The 20069-nt window shown below is 38.7% G+C and overlaps 1 protein-coding gene across 1 annotated transcript; it reads left to right on the top strand.

Moving 5' to 3' along the window:
* Window positions 1–6150: 6150 nt before the first annotated feature.
* LOC306846712 (putative cationic amino acid transporter) lies at window positions 6151–19771 on the top strand (the record flags this gene model as incomplete). The annotated part of the gene is made up of 7 exons (XM_079380290.1): window positions 6151–6454; window positions 9377–9613; window positions 12077–12294; window positions 12419–12565; window positions 15184–15392; window positions 16975–17852; window positions 19395–19771. The coding sequence occupies 7 exons, from the start codon at window positions 6151–6153 to the stop codon at window positions 19769–19771; spliced, it is 2370 nt and encodes a 789-aa protein (XP_079236416.1).
* Window positions 19772–20069: the final 298 nt, after the last annotated feature.

Raw genomic sequence — 20069 nt, 5'->3', positions numbered from 1 at the left:
GGACGGTAAGGGGCCTAGGCGGATTCAGCCTCTGGGCTCCCTTCAGAAACAGACAACTGAGTTGTATCTGCCCACCGATTGGCCTGCTATAGGGGCAGGAAAGGCCGCTATAGCTGCTATGAACACCTTGAATGTGGAAGGGGAATGTCCTTTATCCAGCAGCTCCTGCAGGAAGGACAGAACCACCGCTAACTCAGAGGTAGATGGGTTTTCACTGCGGTCTAGGCACCCAGTGGAGAAAACAGACCACTTAAGGGCTTAGAGGCATCTCGTAGACGGGGCTCTAGTCTCAGAAATGGTGTTTAACACTTGCTCTGGGAGGCTGGTAGGCTCCCGTCGAGCGGCCAAATGTGGAGAGCCCACAGCTCGAGCCGAGGGTGCCATATTGTTCCATTCGCCTGAGAGAGGAGATCCCGTCTCAGGGGCCAGGGGGCTGCTGCCAGCAGCTGAGTCAGCTCTGACAACCAAGGTTTGTTTTCCCACAAGGGGGCCACCAATAGAACCTTGTGTCCTTGTTCCCTGATTCGCCTGATGACCTGTGGAATCAGGGCAATCAGGGGGAATACATAAAGGAGGAGGTTGGGCCAATCATGGGCCAACTCGTCCTTGACCTTTGAATAATAAATTGGGCAGTGAGAGCTGTCTTTGGAGGTGAAAAGATCTATTTTGGCCATGCCAAAGATCTTCCAGATCATCCGAACTGTCTGCGGATGGAGCATCCATACCTCTGAGGGGACATTGCTCCGAGATAACATATTCGCTCCTTGGTTCAATCTGCCCAGCATGTGCGCTGCTCTCAGCGAGCGCAGGTTGAGCTGAGCCCACTCCAGAAAGCGCTCTACCAGAGTGAATAGGCGCTTCAAGGAGAGACCTCCCTGGTGATTTATATAGGACACTATGGACATGTTGTCTGAGCGAATCAGCACATGGCGTCCTATTAGGTCTGGCAGGAAAAACTGGCGGGCTCGACATACTCCTAGCGTCTCCAAGCAGTTGATGTGGAAGCCCTTCTCCGCTTTCGACCAATTGCCGAAGGTCGGTTTGCCTTCACACAGCGCCCCCCAACCTGTGTTGGAGGCGTCTGTCATGACAATTTTCCTGTTGCAGACCATTCCCATGACCACGCCCCTCTCCATCCATCGTGGGTTCTTTCAGGGGGCCAGGGCTGTCACACAGGGATGGAGTGGAACCCGCGGTTGGAGGGGCCGGATGCGAAGCGGGCCCAGCTATAGCACTGGCGATGCTGCGGCCATGAGGCCCAGCATTCTCTGAAACGCTTTGAGAGGGCGAGCGGTGCCGCTCTTGAGGGAGGCCGCTCTAAGTGGCTGAGGAAAATCCTGTGTGAAAGTAGCTCCACCTCTGACTGGGTCAGAATGAGCCAGTCGTCGAGGGGGTTGAGAATGCGGATTCCCATCTGTTTTAGACGGGAAAGAGCCACGTCCACACACTTCGTAAATGTGCAGGGGGGCAGAGACCATCCAAGGAAGGACCGTGCACTGATAAGCCACTCCCCCAAAGGCTAATCACAAGAATCGTATGTGATGGGGGGCTATCTGGATGTGAAAGTATGGCCTTTCAGGTCCAGAGATAGAACCAGCCCCCTGTACGAATTTGTGAGAGGATCTGCTTCAGCGTGATCATCCTGAACAACCTCTTTATGAGGGTGCGATTCAGGTATTCTGAGACCAAGAATGGGCCGTCATTCTTTTTGGGGACAAGGAATGGAAACCCGACTCACTCTGGGCTGGAGGGACCGTTTCTACGGCGCCCTTTGCCAGCCAAGTCATCACCTCAGAGCACAGGACGTGTCTGTGCTCTGAACGAGCATTCCGTCTCATTGAGCACGCAGTCTCTGTGTGGCCGTGACCCAGCTCACTGCTCTTCTGCATCGTGCAAGATTCCCTGCACGAGCCACACTCGCTGTCGTGGCATTTGCAACAATGCCGAGAAATATGCTCTTTTATAGCACTCACCGGATGGTTGCAGCGAACGGGACTGGAACTGCTGCAATGCTGAAGCGCGAGGAAAAGGCGGCGACTCAGCCGTGCAGATTTGAGGTCGCTGGTCCAGCTGCGAGGCGTGACAATGGCGAGTAGGCTTCTGGGATCAGTGGAGACGAAGTCGTCGTCGCTGAAGGAGAAGAAATCTGAGGATCCTATGGCGAAATGGCCGCTTATATAGCCAGATGGCCCTGCCCATTCTGGCGGGATCTAGTGGGCTTCGTCGCCATAGGCTCGTGCAGCTCCGCTGCCGACCCATTGGTTCGTTTTTTTACACACTGCACGAACCAATAGTCGTGCAGTTTCACTGCGTGACTGAATAAGGCTTCAGTTCAGGAGAAAAAAGGCTTTTTCCCATAGCGTCTTTAACAACACGCAGTACGAGTGGAGTATCGGCAGGGAACCAGTCTTAAGTCGCTGGGGTAGCAATAGTCAGAAATACATTGTATGGGTCAAAATGATAAATTTTTCTTTTATGACCAAAATTATTAGGATATTAAGTAAAGATCATGTTCCATGAAGATATTTTGTAAATTTCCTACCGTGAATATATTAAAACTTAATTTTTGATTAGTAATATGCATTGCTAAGAACTTAATTTGGACAACTTTAAAGGCAATTTTCTCAGTATTTAGATTTTTTTGTACCCTCAGATTCCAGATTTTCAAATAGTTGTATCTCGGCCAAATATTGTCCTATCCTAACAAACCACACTTCAATGAAAAGCTTATTTATTCAGCTTTCAGATTATGTATCAATCTCAGTTTAAAAAAATTGACACTTATGACTGGTTTTGTGGTCCAGGGTCATATATAGTGCTGTCAAATGATTAATCGTGATTAATCGCATCCAAAATAAAAGTTTTTGTTTACATAATATATGTATGTGTACTGTGTTTGTTTATTATGTTTATATAAATACACCCACATACAGTATATATTTTGAAAATATATATGTATATACATTTATATATTTATATTATTATATTTTATATTATATATAAATATATTTAATATATAAACATAATATATTTTTCTTAAATATATACATGCATGTGTTTGTATTTATATATACATAATAAATATACACAGTACACACTCTCATATATTATGTAAACAAAAACCTTTATTTTGGATTAACCACGATTAATCGTTTGACAGCACTATTAAGATAGTAAGTACATGTAACATGCGTAACAAATACACCTTAAAATAAGGTGTTACCTTATTTTGTAATTCAATTATGTGATTCTGATGTAACCATTGGGGGTTGTCACTCCCAAAACTTTGCAGTTTATCACAAATAACAATGATTTGTCAATTAATTTCTTTAACTGCTCATTTTAGGTGGACAAAATGTTAAAGTAAGTGCCATAAATTATGGTATTAAAGTAAGTACCCTTAAGAATATTAGACTATTAGAGAGAAGGTAAGAGACTCGTATAATGTTCTTAACCATTGACACTGAATTTGAAGTATATATGCGCCTTTCATATAACTGGCTATATGTATTTTTTTGCCTTGTGCTATGATTTTCTGCTGAAATATATTGTGTTGTGTGTCTGTTGCATAGAATACATGTGGAAAGTATTACATATAGGCAGAGCTGTGTATGTTGGTTCTTTATGGATTCATCTTGTCACTTTGAATTATACCAATGCTCTGTGTTGCACCTCAGGCCACTGTTTATACATGTGTGTGTCATAAGGTCAGTGGCAAGGTTTGAATATATACTCTTCTAGCAGACTAAAGAGACAAACTGCATCAGTGTAATGTGACTATGACAGGTTCACATATGATACTGGGCCACGTATGCTTTGTATGAGGTTGGAGTTTATCTTTATACCGCACACTGAAATGGCATATAATCTTTAAATAACCGTTTCTTTCACATTTGCTGACCAACAGGGACGACATCACCTTAGTTTATTGTTTTTCTAGAAACCACAATATAAATTATCATGCATTTAGGTAATTTATAAGCTATAGAGCAGACAGTCCCATTCCATGTGGGCTGCTGTGTGGTTGTAAACCTAGACAAATCATTATCTTGGTCGGCATCCATGTGCTTTAGTCTCTGTGATGGACAGACTTCACTGCAATCTGTTACTGTCATTCTGCAGACAGTTAGACATGGGATGAAGGAGAGAAAGTATCATTATAGCTGGGAGAAGCCATCAAAATCCTTCAAAGTGACAGGATTGATGAGTTAAAAGGGAAGGAACTGAGCTAGTGGTGAAAGAGAAGAGGAAAGGACTATAAAATGAGGTGTAAAAAAATGAGTTGTTGGAATGAAAGGGGTTTGAGAAAGAAAAGATCAGAGGAGAAAGAATGTCAGATAGGAAATTAAGCCGATGAGAGCTGGAATGAACAGGCTGGGTTTAGTTCCTCGTCTGTTCCTATTTGGCTGCACACCAGGACTCATCAGCACATTTTATTGGTGTTCAACATGGGTCTTGATGTTATCTTCTGCTCTTTCCTATCAAAAGCCCCTCAAGATATCAAATCTACAAACTCTTACAAAAAGTCATTGCTTTTAGTACCACCTACTGAAGCTTATTTTTCATATTTATTTAATAATCTTTCTGAACTGATTTGTCAGGTGGACTTGAAATGAATGCCTAATGAAAATTCACTATAGCCAGACAATAATGAAAGTGCAATTATAAAGAAGCTTTCTTGTTTAAATGATGGAAACAAATGGCATAAATAGTTTGGTTTCTGTTCTGTTTCTAAATCTAAGAGCTGTCTTGAATTAAATGTGACATATTATTAGCATGTAGATTATTTATTTGATTTCTCTGATGAAAGTCTCATTTTGCCAGACAGATCCATCCACGACTGAGTTCTTCTTATATATATTTTTTGTGGTCCGCAATGGCAGCAAAATATTGTGTTTACATTTTTGACATTGTACAAAGCATTCATTCAAGTATTAGACAAAGCTAACGGGCCTTTCTTTCACAGAGATCAGTGATGGATAAAAAGATGTTCTTGCCTCCTGCATTAGTATTTAATCAGGCGGGTAAATGTAAATGTGAATACAGCACATTTCCTCAAGGCTAGCACGAAGAGGCTTTTACTACAGCACAAATGTTTTAGTAGTCAAAGCCTTTGGTTTGCTTCAGAAAGCGATTTGAACAATAGCAAATGCATCTTTTTGGGAGAAATCACAGTATGATAAGGAATGGTATTGGAAACAACAAGTAACAGAATATTTTAGATGAATTAGGCAGGTGAAAAATACATTATTTTGTATATAGATTTAAAATATGAATTGCATATAAGAAATGAAAAATGTAGCATAATTTCACTGCTACTGAGAAAAGGATTATATTAATATTAATCTGCATTATTATAAAATTATTGTGTTGTTATTTCATAAAAGATATAGATATGATATTATAGCCATGTTTTATTATTAAAAAAATGAATATTTTTATTTATTATAAATGTACTTCACCATTCAAAAGTTTGGGGATGGTAACATTTTTTAATTTTTCTGAAAAAAGTCTCTAATGCCTCCAAGAAACTGGTAGTATTGTGAAATAGTATTACATTTAAAAATAACTAAATTTGTGTATATATACTGTGCATGTGTATATACCACATGGCTCTCAGCCATTACTCCAGTCTTTAGTGTCACAATTCTTCAGAAATCATTTTAATATGCTGATTTGCTGTTTAAAAAATATTTCTTATTCTTATTATCAGTGTTGTGCTGCTTAATTATTTTGTGGAAACTCTGATACTGTGACATTTTATTCAAGATTTTTATTAAATAAAAACAGTGTTAATTTAATGTTTGTACAATACAAAAAGTGCCTTTTCTGACACTTTTGATCAATTTCACCCATTCTTGTAGTATACATGTAGTTTAAGAAATGCATAGCATGAATAATAATTGATTACACTGTTGTCATCTTATTTTGTTCACAGCGTTGCTTCACCTTCACCCTCACTGGTCATGTGGAAATATGTGGTAATGATGCTCCTCTGAAGGACAGAGAACATCTCTTTCCACATCTGCTTTCTGTGTGACGCCCTATACTGTTAGACTAAACCCCAAAGCTTCTTCAGATCTCTTCAGAGTATCAGCCGAGTATCAGCCCCATTTCTTGCAGCCCCCTGATCCATAACCAGGCTCCAAGATGAGCGGGCTGTTCGCCAAACTGGACCCGCGGCGGATTCAATGGGGGGCCAACTGGTTTGCCTTCCAGTCCCGCGTCCTGCGCACGAAGCCGGTGGAGTCCATGCTGGAGAGCACGGGCAGCACTGGGGCTCACGGCACTAAACTCGCCCGCGTTCTCTCCACTGTGGACCTCGTGTCTCTGGGAGTGGGAAGCTGTGTAGGCACTGGCATGTATGTGGTGTCTGGACTGGTGGCTAAGGAAATGGCAGGGCCCGGGGTCATTGTGTCTTTCATCATCGCTGCTGTGGCCTCCATCCTGTCAGGTGAGTGCAGCCCCCACTTCCTGTTCTAGTCAGTCAGACACAAAAGAGAAAAACACAGAGAAGAGAGGTCTGTCATCTTCCTGTAAACCTGCCCCCAGTGAAGCACCGCCTAGGCAGTGTTATTGTACTGTGGATAGCATCATTTTTTATTCACTGATCCTGAGTCAGGCTTTAGCTGAGTGAACACATGTATAACTTTATGCCTCCTGATGTGTTGTGATGACGCAAGCTGAACTGGCTCATTAGGTTTACAGGTTGAAGCTGTGCACAGCATGCTGCACCCAAAATAGAGTTGGAGAGAAAATCTATTTAGTTTTCCCTGTGGATACCAACATAAAGAACCCAAAAATGAAAGGGAGGGGAAAATGAAAGGGATATTTTTTCCTGTATGCAGCTGACCTTTCCACTCATGGAAACAGAAACAGAGTTTAGATAGCATTTGTCCTTGTCATTCCATGTAGCTATTAGATATACAGTGTCCTCAACTAATACCGGCACCCTTGGTAAATATTAGCAAAACTGGCCTCTTTCAAGATGTTCACAAAAATCTAACCATCAATTAAAGTAAGATAATCCAAGAAAAAAAATCTTAACTTCCATACAGTATGTGTTCACAAATTTGGCATCTATAAGATTTTTTTATGGTTTTGAAAAAAGCCTCACCAAGACTGCATTCATTTGATCAAAAATATATTAAAACAGTAATATTGTGAAATAGTATTTCAAACTAAAATAACAGTTTTCTATTTTGTTATTTTAAAAAATGTAATTTATTCCTGTGATAGCAATTTTCAGCAGCCATTACTCCAGACTTTAGTGTCACATGGTCGTTCAGAAATAATTCTGATATGCTTATTTACTGCTCAAGAAACAATTATTCCAATTATTCCGTATTCCTATTATCTTCAATTTTGAAAACAGTTGTGCTGCTTAAAATTTCTGTTGAAAACTGTGATACTTTTTCAGGATTCTTTGATGAATAGCATTTATTTGAAATATACAGTGCCCTCCACTAATATTTGCACCCTTGGTAAATATGAGCAAAGGTGGCTGTGAAAATAAATCTGCATCGCAGATCTTTTTGAACTTTCATTAAAAAAATTCACAAAAATTCTAACATTTTGAAGTAAAATAATTGAAAGTGGGGAGAAAATCTCATGATGAAATAAATGTTTTTCTTCAATGCATGTTGGCTAAATTATTGGCACCCCAAGAAATTCTTATGAGTAAAATATCTCTGAAGTATATTCTCATTCATATTTACATCTTTTAGCACACTAGGGTGACTAGGAGCATGAAATTGTCCAGCCATGGCATCCTTTTCCACAGGATTATAAATATGAGGAACACAAAGGCCAAATTCCCTTAATCATCCATCACAACGAGTAAAACCATATAGTTCTGATGTGCAGAACAAGACTGTTGAGCTTCACAAAATAGAAAGTGGCTGTAAGAAAAGATCTAAAGCATTGAAAATCCACATTTCCACCATTAGGGAAATAATTAAGAGGTTCCAATTAACTAAAGATGTTACAAATCTGCCTGGAAGAGGACGTCTATATCATCGTAATGCACGGTGAGGAGGAGAGTTTGAGTGCCAAAGACTCTCCAAGGATCACAGCTGGAGAATTGCAGAGATTAGTTGAGTCTTGGGGTCAGAAAGCCTAAAAAAAATCAAATAGCCCCTATCACCACATGTTTTTCGGGAGGGTATCAAGAAAAATTCTCCTTGCTCATCCAAAAACAAACTCCAGGATATTCAGTTATCAGACACGACTTCAAATGGCACTGGTTTCTATGGCCAGATAAAACTAAAAAAAGAGCTTTTGCCAGCAAACCCACCAGATGGGTTTAGTACAAACAGGGATAAAAAGTACCCCATGCCCAGGGTTAAATATACTGCTGGATCTTTAATGTTGAGGGCCTGTTTTCTGCTGGAGGTCCTGAACATCTTGTTTAGATGCATGGCATCATGGATTCTATCAAATACCAACAGATAAAAAATCTAAACTTGACTGCCTCTGTTAGAAATCTTATAATGGGCAGGTGGTTGGAACCTCCATCACGGCAGTAATCCAAAACAAACACCAAAATCAACACAGAAATGGGTTACTGATCACAAAATGAAGCTTTTGCCATGGCCATCCCAGTCCTCTGACCTGAATCCTATAGAAAATGAGTGGGGTGAACTGAAGAGAAGAAGCACCGTCATGGAGCTGTGAATCTGGGAAGAGTCTGGATGAAGGAATGGTCTCTGATCTCTTATCAAGTGTTCTCCAAACTCTTCAGACATTATAGGAGAAAACTCAGAGCTGTTATCTTGGGAAAAGGACGTTGCAATAATTACGTGTTAATAATTGTGGCCAACATGAACTAGAGTAAAGCATTTATTTCACAATTAGATTTTCCCCCCATTTTCAATTGTTTAACTTCAATGATTGGATAATGTTAACCAATAGCCAAATGCCAAAAGCTATAGCAGCTTTTTTAAGTGAAATATAATTAAATCTGATTCCATTTAGGTATGCAACTGCCACTTTTCACCATTCAATCATGATTCATGTCTCAGTTAATAAAATCTAGTGCCGTCATATTTTTTCATATTTTACTCAAAAATACTGCTTTATGTACTGCTTTATAGCACTGATGTCAGAGAGTACATCTTGGAATGAATGTAGAAGCAGATAATCCTTATCTTTTCCACTGAAGTGGGGCTTACAGGGATTCAGCCTGTGAAGAGGGATTTCCCTCCTGTTATCTGGTCCACTGGGATTCTATGAGTTTGACATTTAAGAATTGATCTGACACTCCAGAAAAAAAAAAAAAAATCAATGATTCCATCTCAGCAACCAGTTAGAGACTTGCATGCTTATATTGATAACCTCCAGGAGTGCAGGTGTTACAGTTGTTATCTCTCCACAGGGGTGTGCTATGCTGAATTTGGTGTGCGTGTGCCTAAAACCACAGGATCGGCCTATACTTACAGCTATGTGACCGTGGGAGAATTTGTGGCTTTTTTTATTGGCTGGAATCTGATTTTGGAATATCTGATTGGTACAGCAGCAGGAGCCAGTGCACTCAGCAGTATGTTTGACTCACTGGCCAATCACAGCATCAGCGGCTTCATGATCAACCACATAGGAACGCTCAACGGCTTGGGTGAGTTGCATTAACATTATTATAAATTTTGTGTTTAAAAAATAATCATCATAGTCTGAGACCTGGATTAATTTTAAAGGAATAGTTCACCCAATACAATTAGTTGCAAATTTACCCTCAGGACATCTGAGATGTAGATAGGTTTGTTTCTTTATCTGAATGGATTTGGAGAAATTTTGCATTATATCACTTGCTTACTGATTGATCCCCTGCAGTGAATGGGTGCCGTCAGAATGAGAATCCAAACAACTGATAAAAACATCATAATAATCCACAAGTAATCCACACGACCATATGTTATTATGGATAGAGGACTCTTTTTTTTTTGCAGGAAGCAATGGTTTGAAGTTACAAATCTTGATGGATTTGTTTATTATAAATAAACAGCTTTTCACAAAAGATTAATTGATGGACTTGAGTAGTGTAGATTTCTTGTGGATTATTGTGATGTTTTTATAAACTGTTTGGACACTCATTCTGACGGCACCCATTCACTGCAGAGGATCCATTGTTGAGCAAGTGAAGTAATTAACAAACTCATCTACAGATAAATTTTTCCAAATCTGAAATCTGTCTAATAAATCTCTCTGTTCTAATGAAAAAACTAACTCATCTTCATTTTAGATGGCCTGAGGATTAGTAAATTTTCAGCAAATTTTCATTTTTGGGTGAAATATTCTTTTAATACGGCAAAAAGAAAACCTCTTTTATTTCACAGGAATATATTTGACAGCCTGTCATTATTAAATCCTGCCTGTTTTCCTATTGAGTTAAACGATTGGGTTCATGTCACTGAGTGTTGCCATTTTCAAAGAAAGAATTTGGGAATGACACTAATAACCTTGACACATACACACACACTCAACAATTACAACACAAGTTACAGTAAGCTTAATTTATCAATAGACTGGAGTTAATGGAGCTGCAGAAAAGAAAAGGCACCTCTAACTTTAGCAGTCAATAGTCTGGTGACAATGACAATGTGAGGAAAGCTTGTTATAAACAGAGCAACCTTCCTCACAGCTTCTGCTAAACTGTGAAACAGCTGCTCCACTTACATCAAAGGAAAAATAAGCACTTTCTTAGGCTGGGCATTTGCTATTAAAATTAGGACAGAAATATTTTTAAAGCAGATATGATCTGAAGCAAATTCTAGGTCTTGACATGTTCTTGTTTCGCTAAATATTCATGTGAAAAATGCTTGCATGTATCTTGAATGCTGATTATGCAATTACTTGGTAATGCAATCATCTTTTAAAATGTTTCACACATGAATAAATGAAAAATATTGTTAAAAAAGTGTTTTTTTTTTACAGATAATGTTTTAATATGGTTGAATTGTTTGGTTTCAGTAAAGTAATACAAAAATAATTATTTATTATTGTTTAGAATATCACACATTTCTCTCACATTAATATGTGTAGCTGCCTTTATATTTTTAGGAGAAGGCCCTTAACAAGGGGATTGTCATATTTTGGAGTCCTTGGCATTAAAAACCCTTGACCTTCAAAAATTTGAGTTCTCAAATAGACACACCTGTAGATCCTCAGACTACAGATGAAGGAATGAAATATTAATATTGGCTACTCTAGAAAGGACAATATTTGCTTCCTGCATGGCATGTATGGTTTGCAGACAGATGTTACATAATAGACTATTGTGTCTGACAAAACATGACATATCATGCCAAAATACACAATCTTACTCAATCAGCAGCTGTTGCAAAATCTCTTTTACTTTTACGAATCCCTTTCCTCTGAGAATCAAATATCCCTCCATCTGCGTGTCTCTCTGCACACATGTAGCAGCCACATTACAGTTCATAGTTATTTCTGCTTAAGGCCTGGTTAGTATGCTGAGTATTTTTTAGAAATGCATGGTTTATTCATGATGGCATTGAGGGGTCATATGAGGACTTTTTGTTGTCAAGTTGTGAAAACAGCTGTCCAAACTCACTACTGTTATCTGAGAGACATCTATCTATCTGTTTATCTGTCTTTCTGATTATCAGTGGCATGCAGTGCTGTTCTGAAAAAAAAGAGGCCTCAGTCTCATCAATTTAGTGTTTTTGAGCATTTTTGCATTTATTCCAAAAAATTATTAACAATCCAGTAATGAGGTGTATATATTTTATATGTGAAATAACCTATCAATGATCATGTCAGCTGTTATCTATCTATCTATCTATCTATCTATCTATCTATCTATCTATCTATCTATCTATCTGTCTATCTGTCTATCTGTCTGTCTGTCTGTCTGTCTGTCTGTCTGTCTAATCAACTGTATAGTTTAGAAAAGTATTTGAGACATCACGAGGCCACAATAACCTCAAAAATCCTTTTCAATGATTGCTTTTTAGGTTTGTTTAAACTTTCAGACAATATTTTCAAAACTGCATCAAATAGCATCAAAACTGGCTTAACCATGTAATGCATTGTAAATTCCTCCTTCATCACCTCTCAGGTAAAGGGGAGCAGTCGTATCCGGACTTCCTGGCCCTGGTCATAGTCATCCTGGTCACAGTGATAGTTTCTCTAGGTGTGAAGAATTCTGTCGGGTTCAACAACGTGCTGAATGTCATCAATCTGGTGGTGTGGGTGTTCATAATGATTGCAGGCCTCTTCTTTGTCAGTGGCAGCAACTGGGATGAGGGACGGTTCCTGCCTTATGGCTGGTCAGGGGTAAAGTACATTTCAAATCAATTATTGAAGTTCAGTCCGTTAGTGCAGTTAGTGCCTCTCAGCATAAACACTGAGGAGGAAATTGCATTGTCTTGTAACTATAATAAATCCCCCTGCCCAACAGGTCATGCAGGGTGCAGCCACTTGCTTCTATGCCTTTATTGGGTTTGACATCATAGCCACCACCGGAGAAGAAGCCAAGAGTCCCAACACATCTATCCCCTACGCCATCACTGCCTCTCTGGTCACCTGTCTCACTGCCTATGTCTCTGTGAGTATACATTATATTAACCCTCACTAATTTTAGGTTATTTACTCCATATATGAAGTATGCGACCACATTGAAAATCTTGGATTTTTGTTTAAACCTGACAATTCTATATGTTGCTATCTTTTGGCTATTTTGATTTTACAGTAAAAACTGTTGGTGATATACATTTGACTTGAGACAGGTGATACATTTTAGATTAAGTTATGTCATTCACAGCCTGTTGATACCTGTATAAGTATTAACTCTTCTCTCTATAAGAATATAAATAATTTTTTATTTGAAAAGATAATCTGCAGTGGCATAACTTTTCTTTGTTCATTTCTTTGTGTTTATGGACAGTTATTGATTATTCTCTTCATGCGTTATGTCTGAATTTATTAAAGCTCTCCGGCTTTATCACCGTGCAATGCTGTCTGTCTGTAGGAGGTTGTCATAGTAACACAATGGGTGTTAATTCACCAACAGACCTCTTTTCTGCATCAGAACCATATATTCTATATATTTATATTTTCTCTGTTTTCCTCTAATTGATCTTTTTATTCTTTCATCTCTCTCTAATTTTTCTCACATGGTTTTGGTTTTAGCTGGAATGAAATTTCCTTTACTAAAATGGCTGTTTAGTTTCACACCTACAGGACTGTCTGATGAGGAGCAAACTTGTTAATTAGCAGCATTCACCCCTCCAGATCTCATTTTGCTGTCATAGAGGCTAATTTTATCCAGACATTTCATTTTTCTTTCTGTGTTTGTGTGCATGTGTTTGTGTTACAGATAAAGATAGCATTTTCTGAGATTTATTAAATGGGTCACTTGCAAACTTAGTGCTTCCTACCCAACAAATAGAGACCAGCTATTGAAACTAAGCCGCAAAAACAGCTTGTTCTGTAGTTTCGCAACATTCTAGTAGTCCTAAACACCAGAAGAAAAAAAAGAAACCTTGTACTGTTTCAGTCTACTTTGCATATTCTTCCAAAGACTCTAAACATTAGATGATAATTGTAATTTTTTCAGTCTGGTCCTAACTTTCATAATGGGGGCATTTCTTAAAGTCACAGCAAAAAAAAATAAATCCTTCATTTGCCAAGTCAAGTCACCTTTATTTATATAGCGCTTTTAACAATACAGATTGTGTCAAAGCACTTAACAGTATCAAATTGGAGGATAGAGTGTCAGTAATGTATAATAATAAGATTAAACACTCAATTTTCAGTTTAAGGCATTTCATTATTGAATTCAGGGATGTCATTGTCTTGCTCAGTTTAGTTTAAATAGTATCTGTGAAATCAAATTGCCGATAATCGCTAGAAATTAAGTGTCCCCAACTGAGCAGGCCAGAGGCGACAGTGGCAAGGAACCAAAACTCCCTCTGTGACAGAATGGAGAAAAAAACCTTGGGAGAAACCAGGCTCAGTCGGGGGGCCAGTAGTCTCAGCCTCAGACGTCACGCCCACGGACCGTTGGCAGTCTGAAGGTCTGGCTACGCGAGACTAGGGGGCCAGTTGTCCTCTGGCCAGGATATTGTTGTTTATTTATTGTTTACTTATTGTTTTAATTAGAATTTTAAATGTATAAATGTATTATATTTCTATTTTTATATTGCAATTTCTAACAATAATAGTATTATGTAGTTAGGTATTTTATTATATTTTTTGTTATTTTCTTTTCTTTTTAGTTTTATTATATTTTTAGTCGAGGTCTTCACTGGGAATATGTCCCCGGGGCTCATTCAGGTGTCCGGCCTCCGCCAACGATCAGGGCCGCAGACATCATCTCCCGGCGCCGATCCACCATCTGATTTGGACACAGACTGAGAAACAGAATAAGAAAGAAACGGACAAATATTAGCGTAGATGCCATTCTTCCCGGTTCCAATTGATCTAATTAATGCAGCCTAACAATCCTTTAACGCATTTGAATAATAGAAGTGTAGTAGTGTGTTATGTGTAAGCCAGGTTAAAGAAATGTGTCTTTAATCTAGATTTAAACTGACAGAGTGTGTCTGCCTCCCGAACAGTGTTAGGTAGATTGTTCCAGAGTATGGGTGCTAAATAGGAAAAGGATCTGCCGTCCGCAGTCGATTTTGATATTCTAGGTATTATCCAATGGCCAGAGTTTTGAGAACGCAGCGGACGTGGAGGACGTCCTCTTATAATGTGATAAGAGCTTGCTCAAGTACTGAGGAGCTAAGCCATTCAGGGCTTTATAAGTAATTAACAAGATTTTAAAATCTATACAATGTTTGATAGGGAGCCAGTGCAGTGTTGACAGAACCGGGCTAATATGGTCATACTTCCTGGTTCTAGTAAGGACTCTAGCTGCTGCATTTTGGACCAACTGTAGTTTGTTGATCCAGCGTGCAGAACAACCAACCAGTAAAGCATTACAATAGTCTAACCTTGAGGTCATAAACACATGAATTAGCATTTCTGCATGTGACGTTGAGAGCATAGGTCGCAATGTAGATATGTTTTTGAGATGGAAAAACACAGTTTTACAGATGATAGAAACATGGCTTTCAAATGAAAGATTGCTATCAAACAGCACACCTAGGTTCCTAACTGATGAAGAATTTGTAAGGTCAATGAGTCTCACTCTCTGCCTCTCTGTCTTTCTCATAGGTCAGTGTGATCCTCACTCTGATGGTCCCCTACACTGACATTGACACAGATGCTCCACTGATGGAGATGTTTTCTCTACATGGCTTCCAAACTGCCAAATACATAGTGGCCATTGGCTCCATTGCAGGACTGACAGTCAGTTTGTTGGGCTCTCTCTTCCCAATGCCGAGAATCATCTATGCCATGGCTGGAGATGGTTTGCTCTTCAGGTAATAAAAAAAATGAAATCACAGGGTTAAGTAATGATCTTTGATGCTCTGTAATGCGTCTGTCTCCATTGTGTTGCAAATGATTAAAATGGCATTTAAATATCATTCTCTGCTGGAGAAGTAAGCTCCTGCCATCATGCAGTCTCAAAATAAATGCTACTTAGAGCCCTGACATTTTAAATCAAAGCCAGAATAATGGGTATGTTGTAAGACTTCTTTGATAAAATGAATGTTTGGATGATTCATCCTGTTTACACCTGGTATTAACATCAGTACACACGTCACAGGTGATCAAAAGTGGTCAGACAAGATGCATCGCCATTTACACTTGGTAGTAACACCTCTCGAAGCATCTCAAAATGCAGCACACTTATATGATCAAATTTAAAGCAGAGGATCTATAATTTTTTAGTAATTAAAAACAAAACTACTTACACTTCCAGACTTTACACTTCCGTTTTTTTGGGGGGGGGTTAGTTTAGTACCTATAATGAATTTCAGCTGTGCTTCACATAATCTGTGTCAATATACTACTGTTTAAAGAAGTCTCTTATGCTCACCAAGGGTGTATTTATTTGATAAAAAAATACAAGTAAATAGTAATTAATAGTAAAAGTAATAATTGTGAAATATTGTTTCAATTTAAAATAACTGGTTTCTGTTTTAATACATTTAAAGATGTAATTTATTCCTTTGATGGCAAAACTCATTTTCAGCAGTCATTACTCCATTACTTCAGTGTCACATGACCTTCAGAAAATATGGTGATTTGGTGCTCAAGAAACATTTCTTATTATTTTCATTGCTGAAAACATATGTGAAAACCCAGCTAAAGTCATTTTTTGTGTGTTTTACTGTTTTCTACATAAAATCATCCTTCATTAATGTAAAGAACATTCTGTGAAAATGTAACCTTGATATCTTTAATATTGGCCATGTCAAAGATTGAAATCATAGTGAAATTAATGGTTGAAATCAAACTTTCAGTCAAAAGTCTTTAATTAGATTTTAGGACATTAACCTTGGATTTCACAGACAGGGTCACATTTTTTTTGTAGAAACTGTGATCCATTTTCTTCAAGATTTGTTGATGAATATAATGTTCAAAATAACAGCGTCTATGTGAAACAGAAACATTTTGTAACATTATAAATGTCTTTACTGCCACTTTTGTCTATTTTTGTGCATCCTTCTTGAATAAATGTATTAATTTAAAAAAAAATTACTATCCCCAAACTATTGAACAGCAGTATATAATGCACTTTTCTGAGGTTAAAACACTTGTTTGAGTAATCGGTATTCTCTCAGAAAAAAACGTACTGAAGCCTTTATTAGGCTAGTACACCTTTGTACCTTATTTAGCCCTAAAGGCACATATTAGTACCTAAAATGTACATATTACTACCTAATTGGTACATATTTGTATCTTTTGAAAGGGTCCGGTGACAGTTCTGTACCTTTTTTTTTGAGAGTGTATTTTCTGGTGTCTGAAAAAGATCAGCACTCTCACTTCAAAGACATAGCACTGTCCTTTTGTGAATGGAGGATTGAAGGTTTCATGTGCACTGTCTGTATGTTGTAGGTTCCTGGCCCATGTGAGCACATACACAGAGACTCCTGCAGTGGCCTGTGTGGTGTCAGGCTTCCTCTCTGCTCTCTTGGCTTTGCTCGTCAGTCTGAGGGACCTGATCGAGATGATGTCCATCGGCACTCTGCTAGCCTACACACTAGTGTCAGTGTGTGTGCTACTGCTGCGTTACCAGCCCGAAGGAGACATTCATGGATTCGTCAACTTCCTCTCTGAGCAGAACGCAAAGCGTAAGGAGGGAGTTCTAGCCGAGTGTGAGAAGGAAGCCTGTTCGCCGGTTAGCGAGGGCGATGATTATGGAGGAGCTCCAACAAACACCTGTGGAGCCAAGAACTTGCCGTCCATAGGAGACAACGAGATGCTGATCGGTAAACCCGACAAGTCCACCTACACCGCCAGTCACCCCAACTATGGCACAGTAGACATGTCCTCAGGCATCGAGTCAGAAGAGACAGATAGCGTGTACCTGCTGAAGCTGAAGAAGCTGCTGGGGCCTCGCTATTATACCATGCGCATTCGGCTCGGCCTGCCGGGCAAGATGGACCGGCCCACTATGGCCACTGGCCGCATTGTCACCCGCTGCGTCATTCTGCTCTTCATCCTCATCTTCTGCTTCTGCTCCCTCATCATCTTCGGGTCGGGTCAGATCGCTGATGGCCAGTGGTGGGCCGTGCTGCTGCTGGTGCTGATGCTACTGGTCATCACACTTTTGATCTTCATAATCATTCAGCAGCCAGAGAACCCCAAGCGCCTGCCCTACATGGCTCCCTGCGTTCCCTTCGTCCCGGCCTCTGCCATGCTGGTAAATGTTTACCTCATGCTCAAGCTCTCCACCATCACATGGATCCGTTTTGGCGTATGGTGCTTTGTGGGTGAGTTTCAGTATTATTTTAAATAGACAGGTTTTATTTAGATGGGTCATTTCTGATATGCAGGACAGTTTCATGTATAGACTACTGTTCCAATGTTTGGGGTCAGTAAGACATATGTATTCTTTTTTTTTTTTAAAGAAATTATTAATTTAGAATATAGAAATTAATTTTATTCAGCTTCATCAAAAGTAAAAGTGAAAATATTTAAAATGTTACTAAAGATTTTTATTTCAAAGAAATTTTGAAATGTTGAACTTTTTAACTTTATATTCATCAAAGAATCCTGAAAAAAATATTAAGCAGCACAATTGTCTTCAACATATACTGGTAATGAGATATAATAAGACATGCAATAATAATAAGAAGAAATGTTTCTTGAGCATCAAATCAGCATATAAGAATGATTTCTGAAGGATCATGTAACACTGCGAAGACTGAAGTAACGATGCTGATAATTCAGCTTTGCCATCACAGGAATACATTACATTTGAAAACATATTAAAATGGAAATTGTTGTTGTAATTCACAATATTACACTCTTTACCGTATTTTCTGATCAGATAAATGCAGCCTTGATGAGCATAAGTGACTTTCAGAAACATGAAATTTCACTATCCTCAAAGTTTTGAAAGATAGCGTAGTTTCATATGTGTCAGGAAATATTGACCAAAATTTCTTTAAATAAAAACTTTAAATGAGCTTGAACTGAATTGCCAAATTAATATGTTTCTTAATATTTGATCTTATTTAAAAACAACATTTAAATATAGTTTTAATTTGCAATAAAAAGATTTTTCCTATGTTCTAATATAACATTCCTTCATGTTTCTTCCATGCTTTGTAATATCGCTAAAAACATTTCCCTTATGACATCATCCTCCATAAAGTGACATCATATTTAAATAAACATCCGTAATTATCACCAATGGAATTTAATAAATTCTTGGATTTATTTAGTTAGTTACTGTAGTTTGCTACTTGGTTGGTTGGTGGAATGTTTCTAAAATTGATATAATAATATTACTTTTGTAATATTAATTTTGAAAGATAGTTGTAAAAATCAGAATTAACTTCATGTTGACACCATGATCCAAACTGTCATTCCCTCACTGAGCAATTGCTAGTATTAGCTCATTATTTCCATCCTGTTCATTCTATTTTTTAATTATAATTTTTTTGTCATTTTGTAAATAATCAAGTTATAATTACTATATATTCTTGGTGAATTGTTTTTATAGCAATACTTCCTTAAATTACATTTTACAGTAGAATTTACAGAGGTCAAAACTCCTACAAAACAGGAATGACCCACATGTTCCTACTGTAATATCGGTCACCACTAGACATTATTGGTCACCACTGGTCTTCAACAGTGTCCTCTCTCTTATATGAGCAGACTAATACCTCCACTATTACTCATTTGCTATATTTGACAGAGGAAAACTTTTGATGAGTGAGAGAAAATACTCATCAGTAACATTTGTGCAGTAGCTTATGCATGTGTGCATTGTTTGTGTTGTCTCTGTGTGTTCGTCTCTGCAGGTGTTTTGATCTACTTCGGCTACGGCATGTGGAACAGCACCCTGGAGATCACAGCACGTGAGGAGGAGGCCCACGCCAGCACATACCAGCGCTATGACGTGGGTGTAGACGACAACTTTGCAGTGGATGACGATCTGTACCCTTCTGGAGATGGAGGGCCGTACCAAAGCTGGGGCTCCCATGAGGGCAAAGGTGGGCACCAGAAACAGCAACGCCAGCAGCAGAGCGAGCCTCAGGCTGACGGCCTGGACAGGGTGGACAACCACAGGACCTCCTCTTCCTCCTCACACAGCAGGGCCAAAAGCAAAGCTAGCAAACCCAGTCCGGGCTTTGAGGCACTGGTAGTCGACGACGATTTGGACAATCCCTTGGAATGAGAATGTAATCCGAATGTACTCGCCTGCAACAACTGCAGAACCCTTGGGCTAGGTTGTTATGTCTCTGCAATGAGTTTGTATTTTATTCCTATTCCTTCATTTGCAGCCCTTTTTCACTATTGATAGGATAATGAAAACGCATAAGATGGGATTTAACTTTTAGAAGGCTTTTTGACCACACAGAACCTAAACGGCCCAAATATTTCTTCTTTTTTAAATCAATTTTAACAGTTTGATCCCTAATTCTCACTTAAATCATGTTATCGAACTCTTCAGCACTTAAATATGTATAATCTAT

The sequence above is a fragment of the Barbus barbus genome, assembly GCF_936440315.1.
Source record: "Barbus barbus genome assembly, chromosome: 26".
NCBI classification, from domain to species: Eukaryota; Metazoa; Chordata; class Actinopteri; order Cypriniformes; family Cyprinidae; genus Barbus; species Barbus barbus.
Note: the sequence above shows the minus strand (reverse complement) of the source record. Positions and strands in the feature narration are given on the sequence as shown.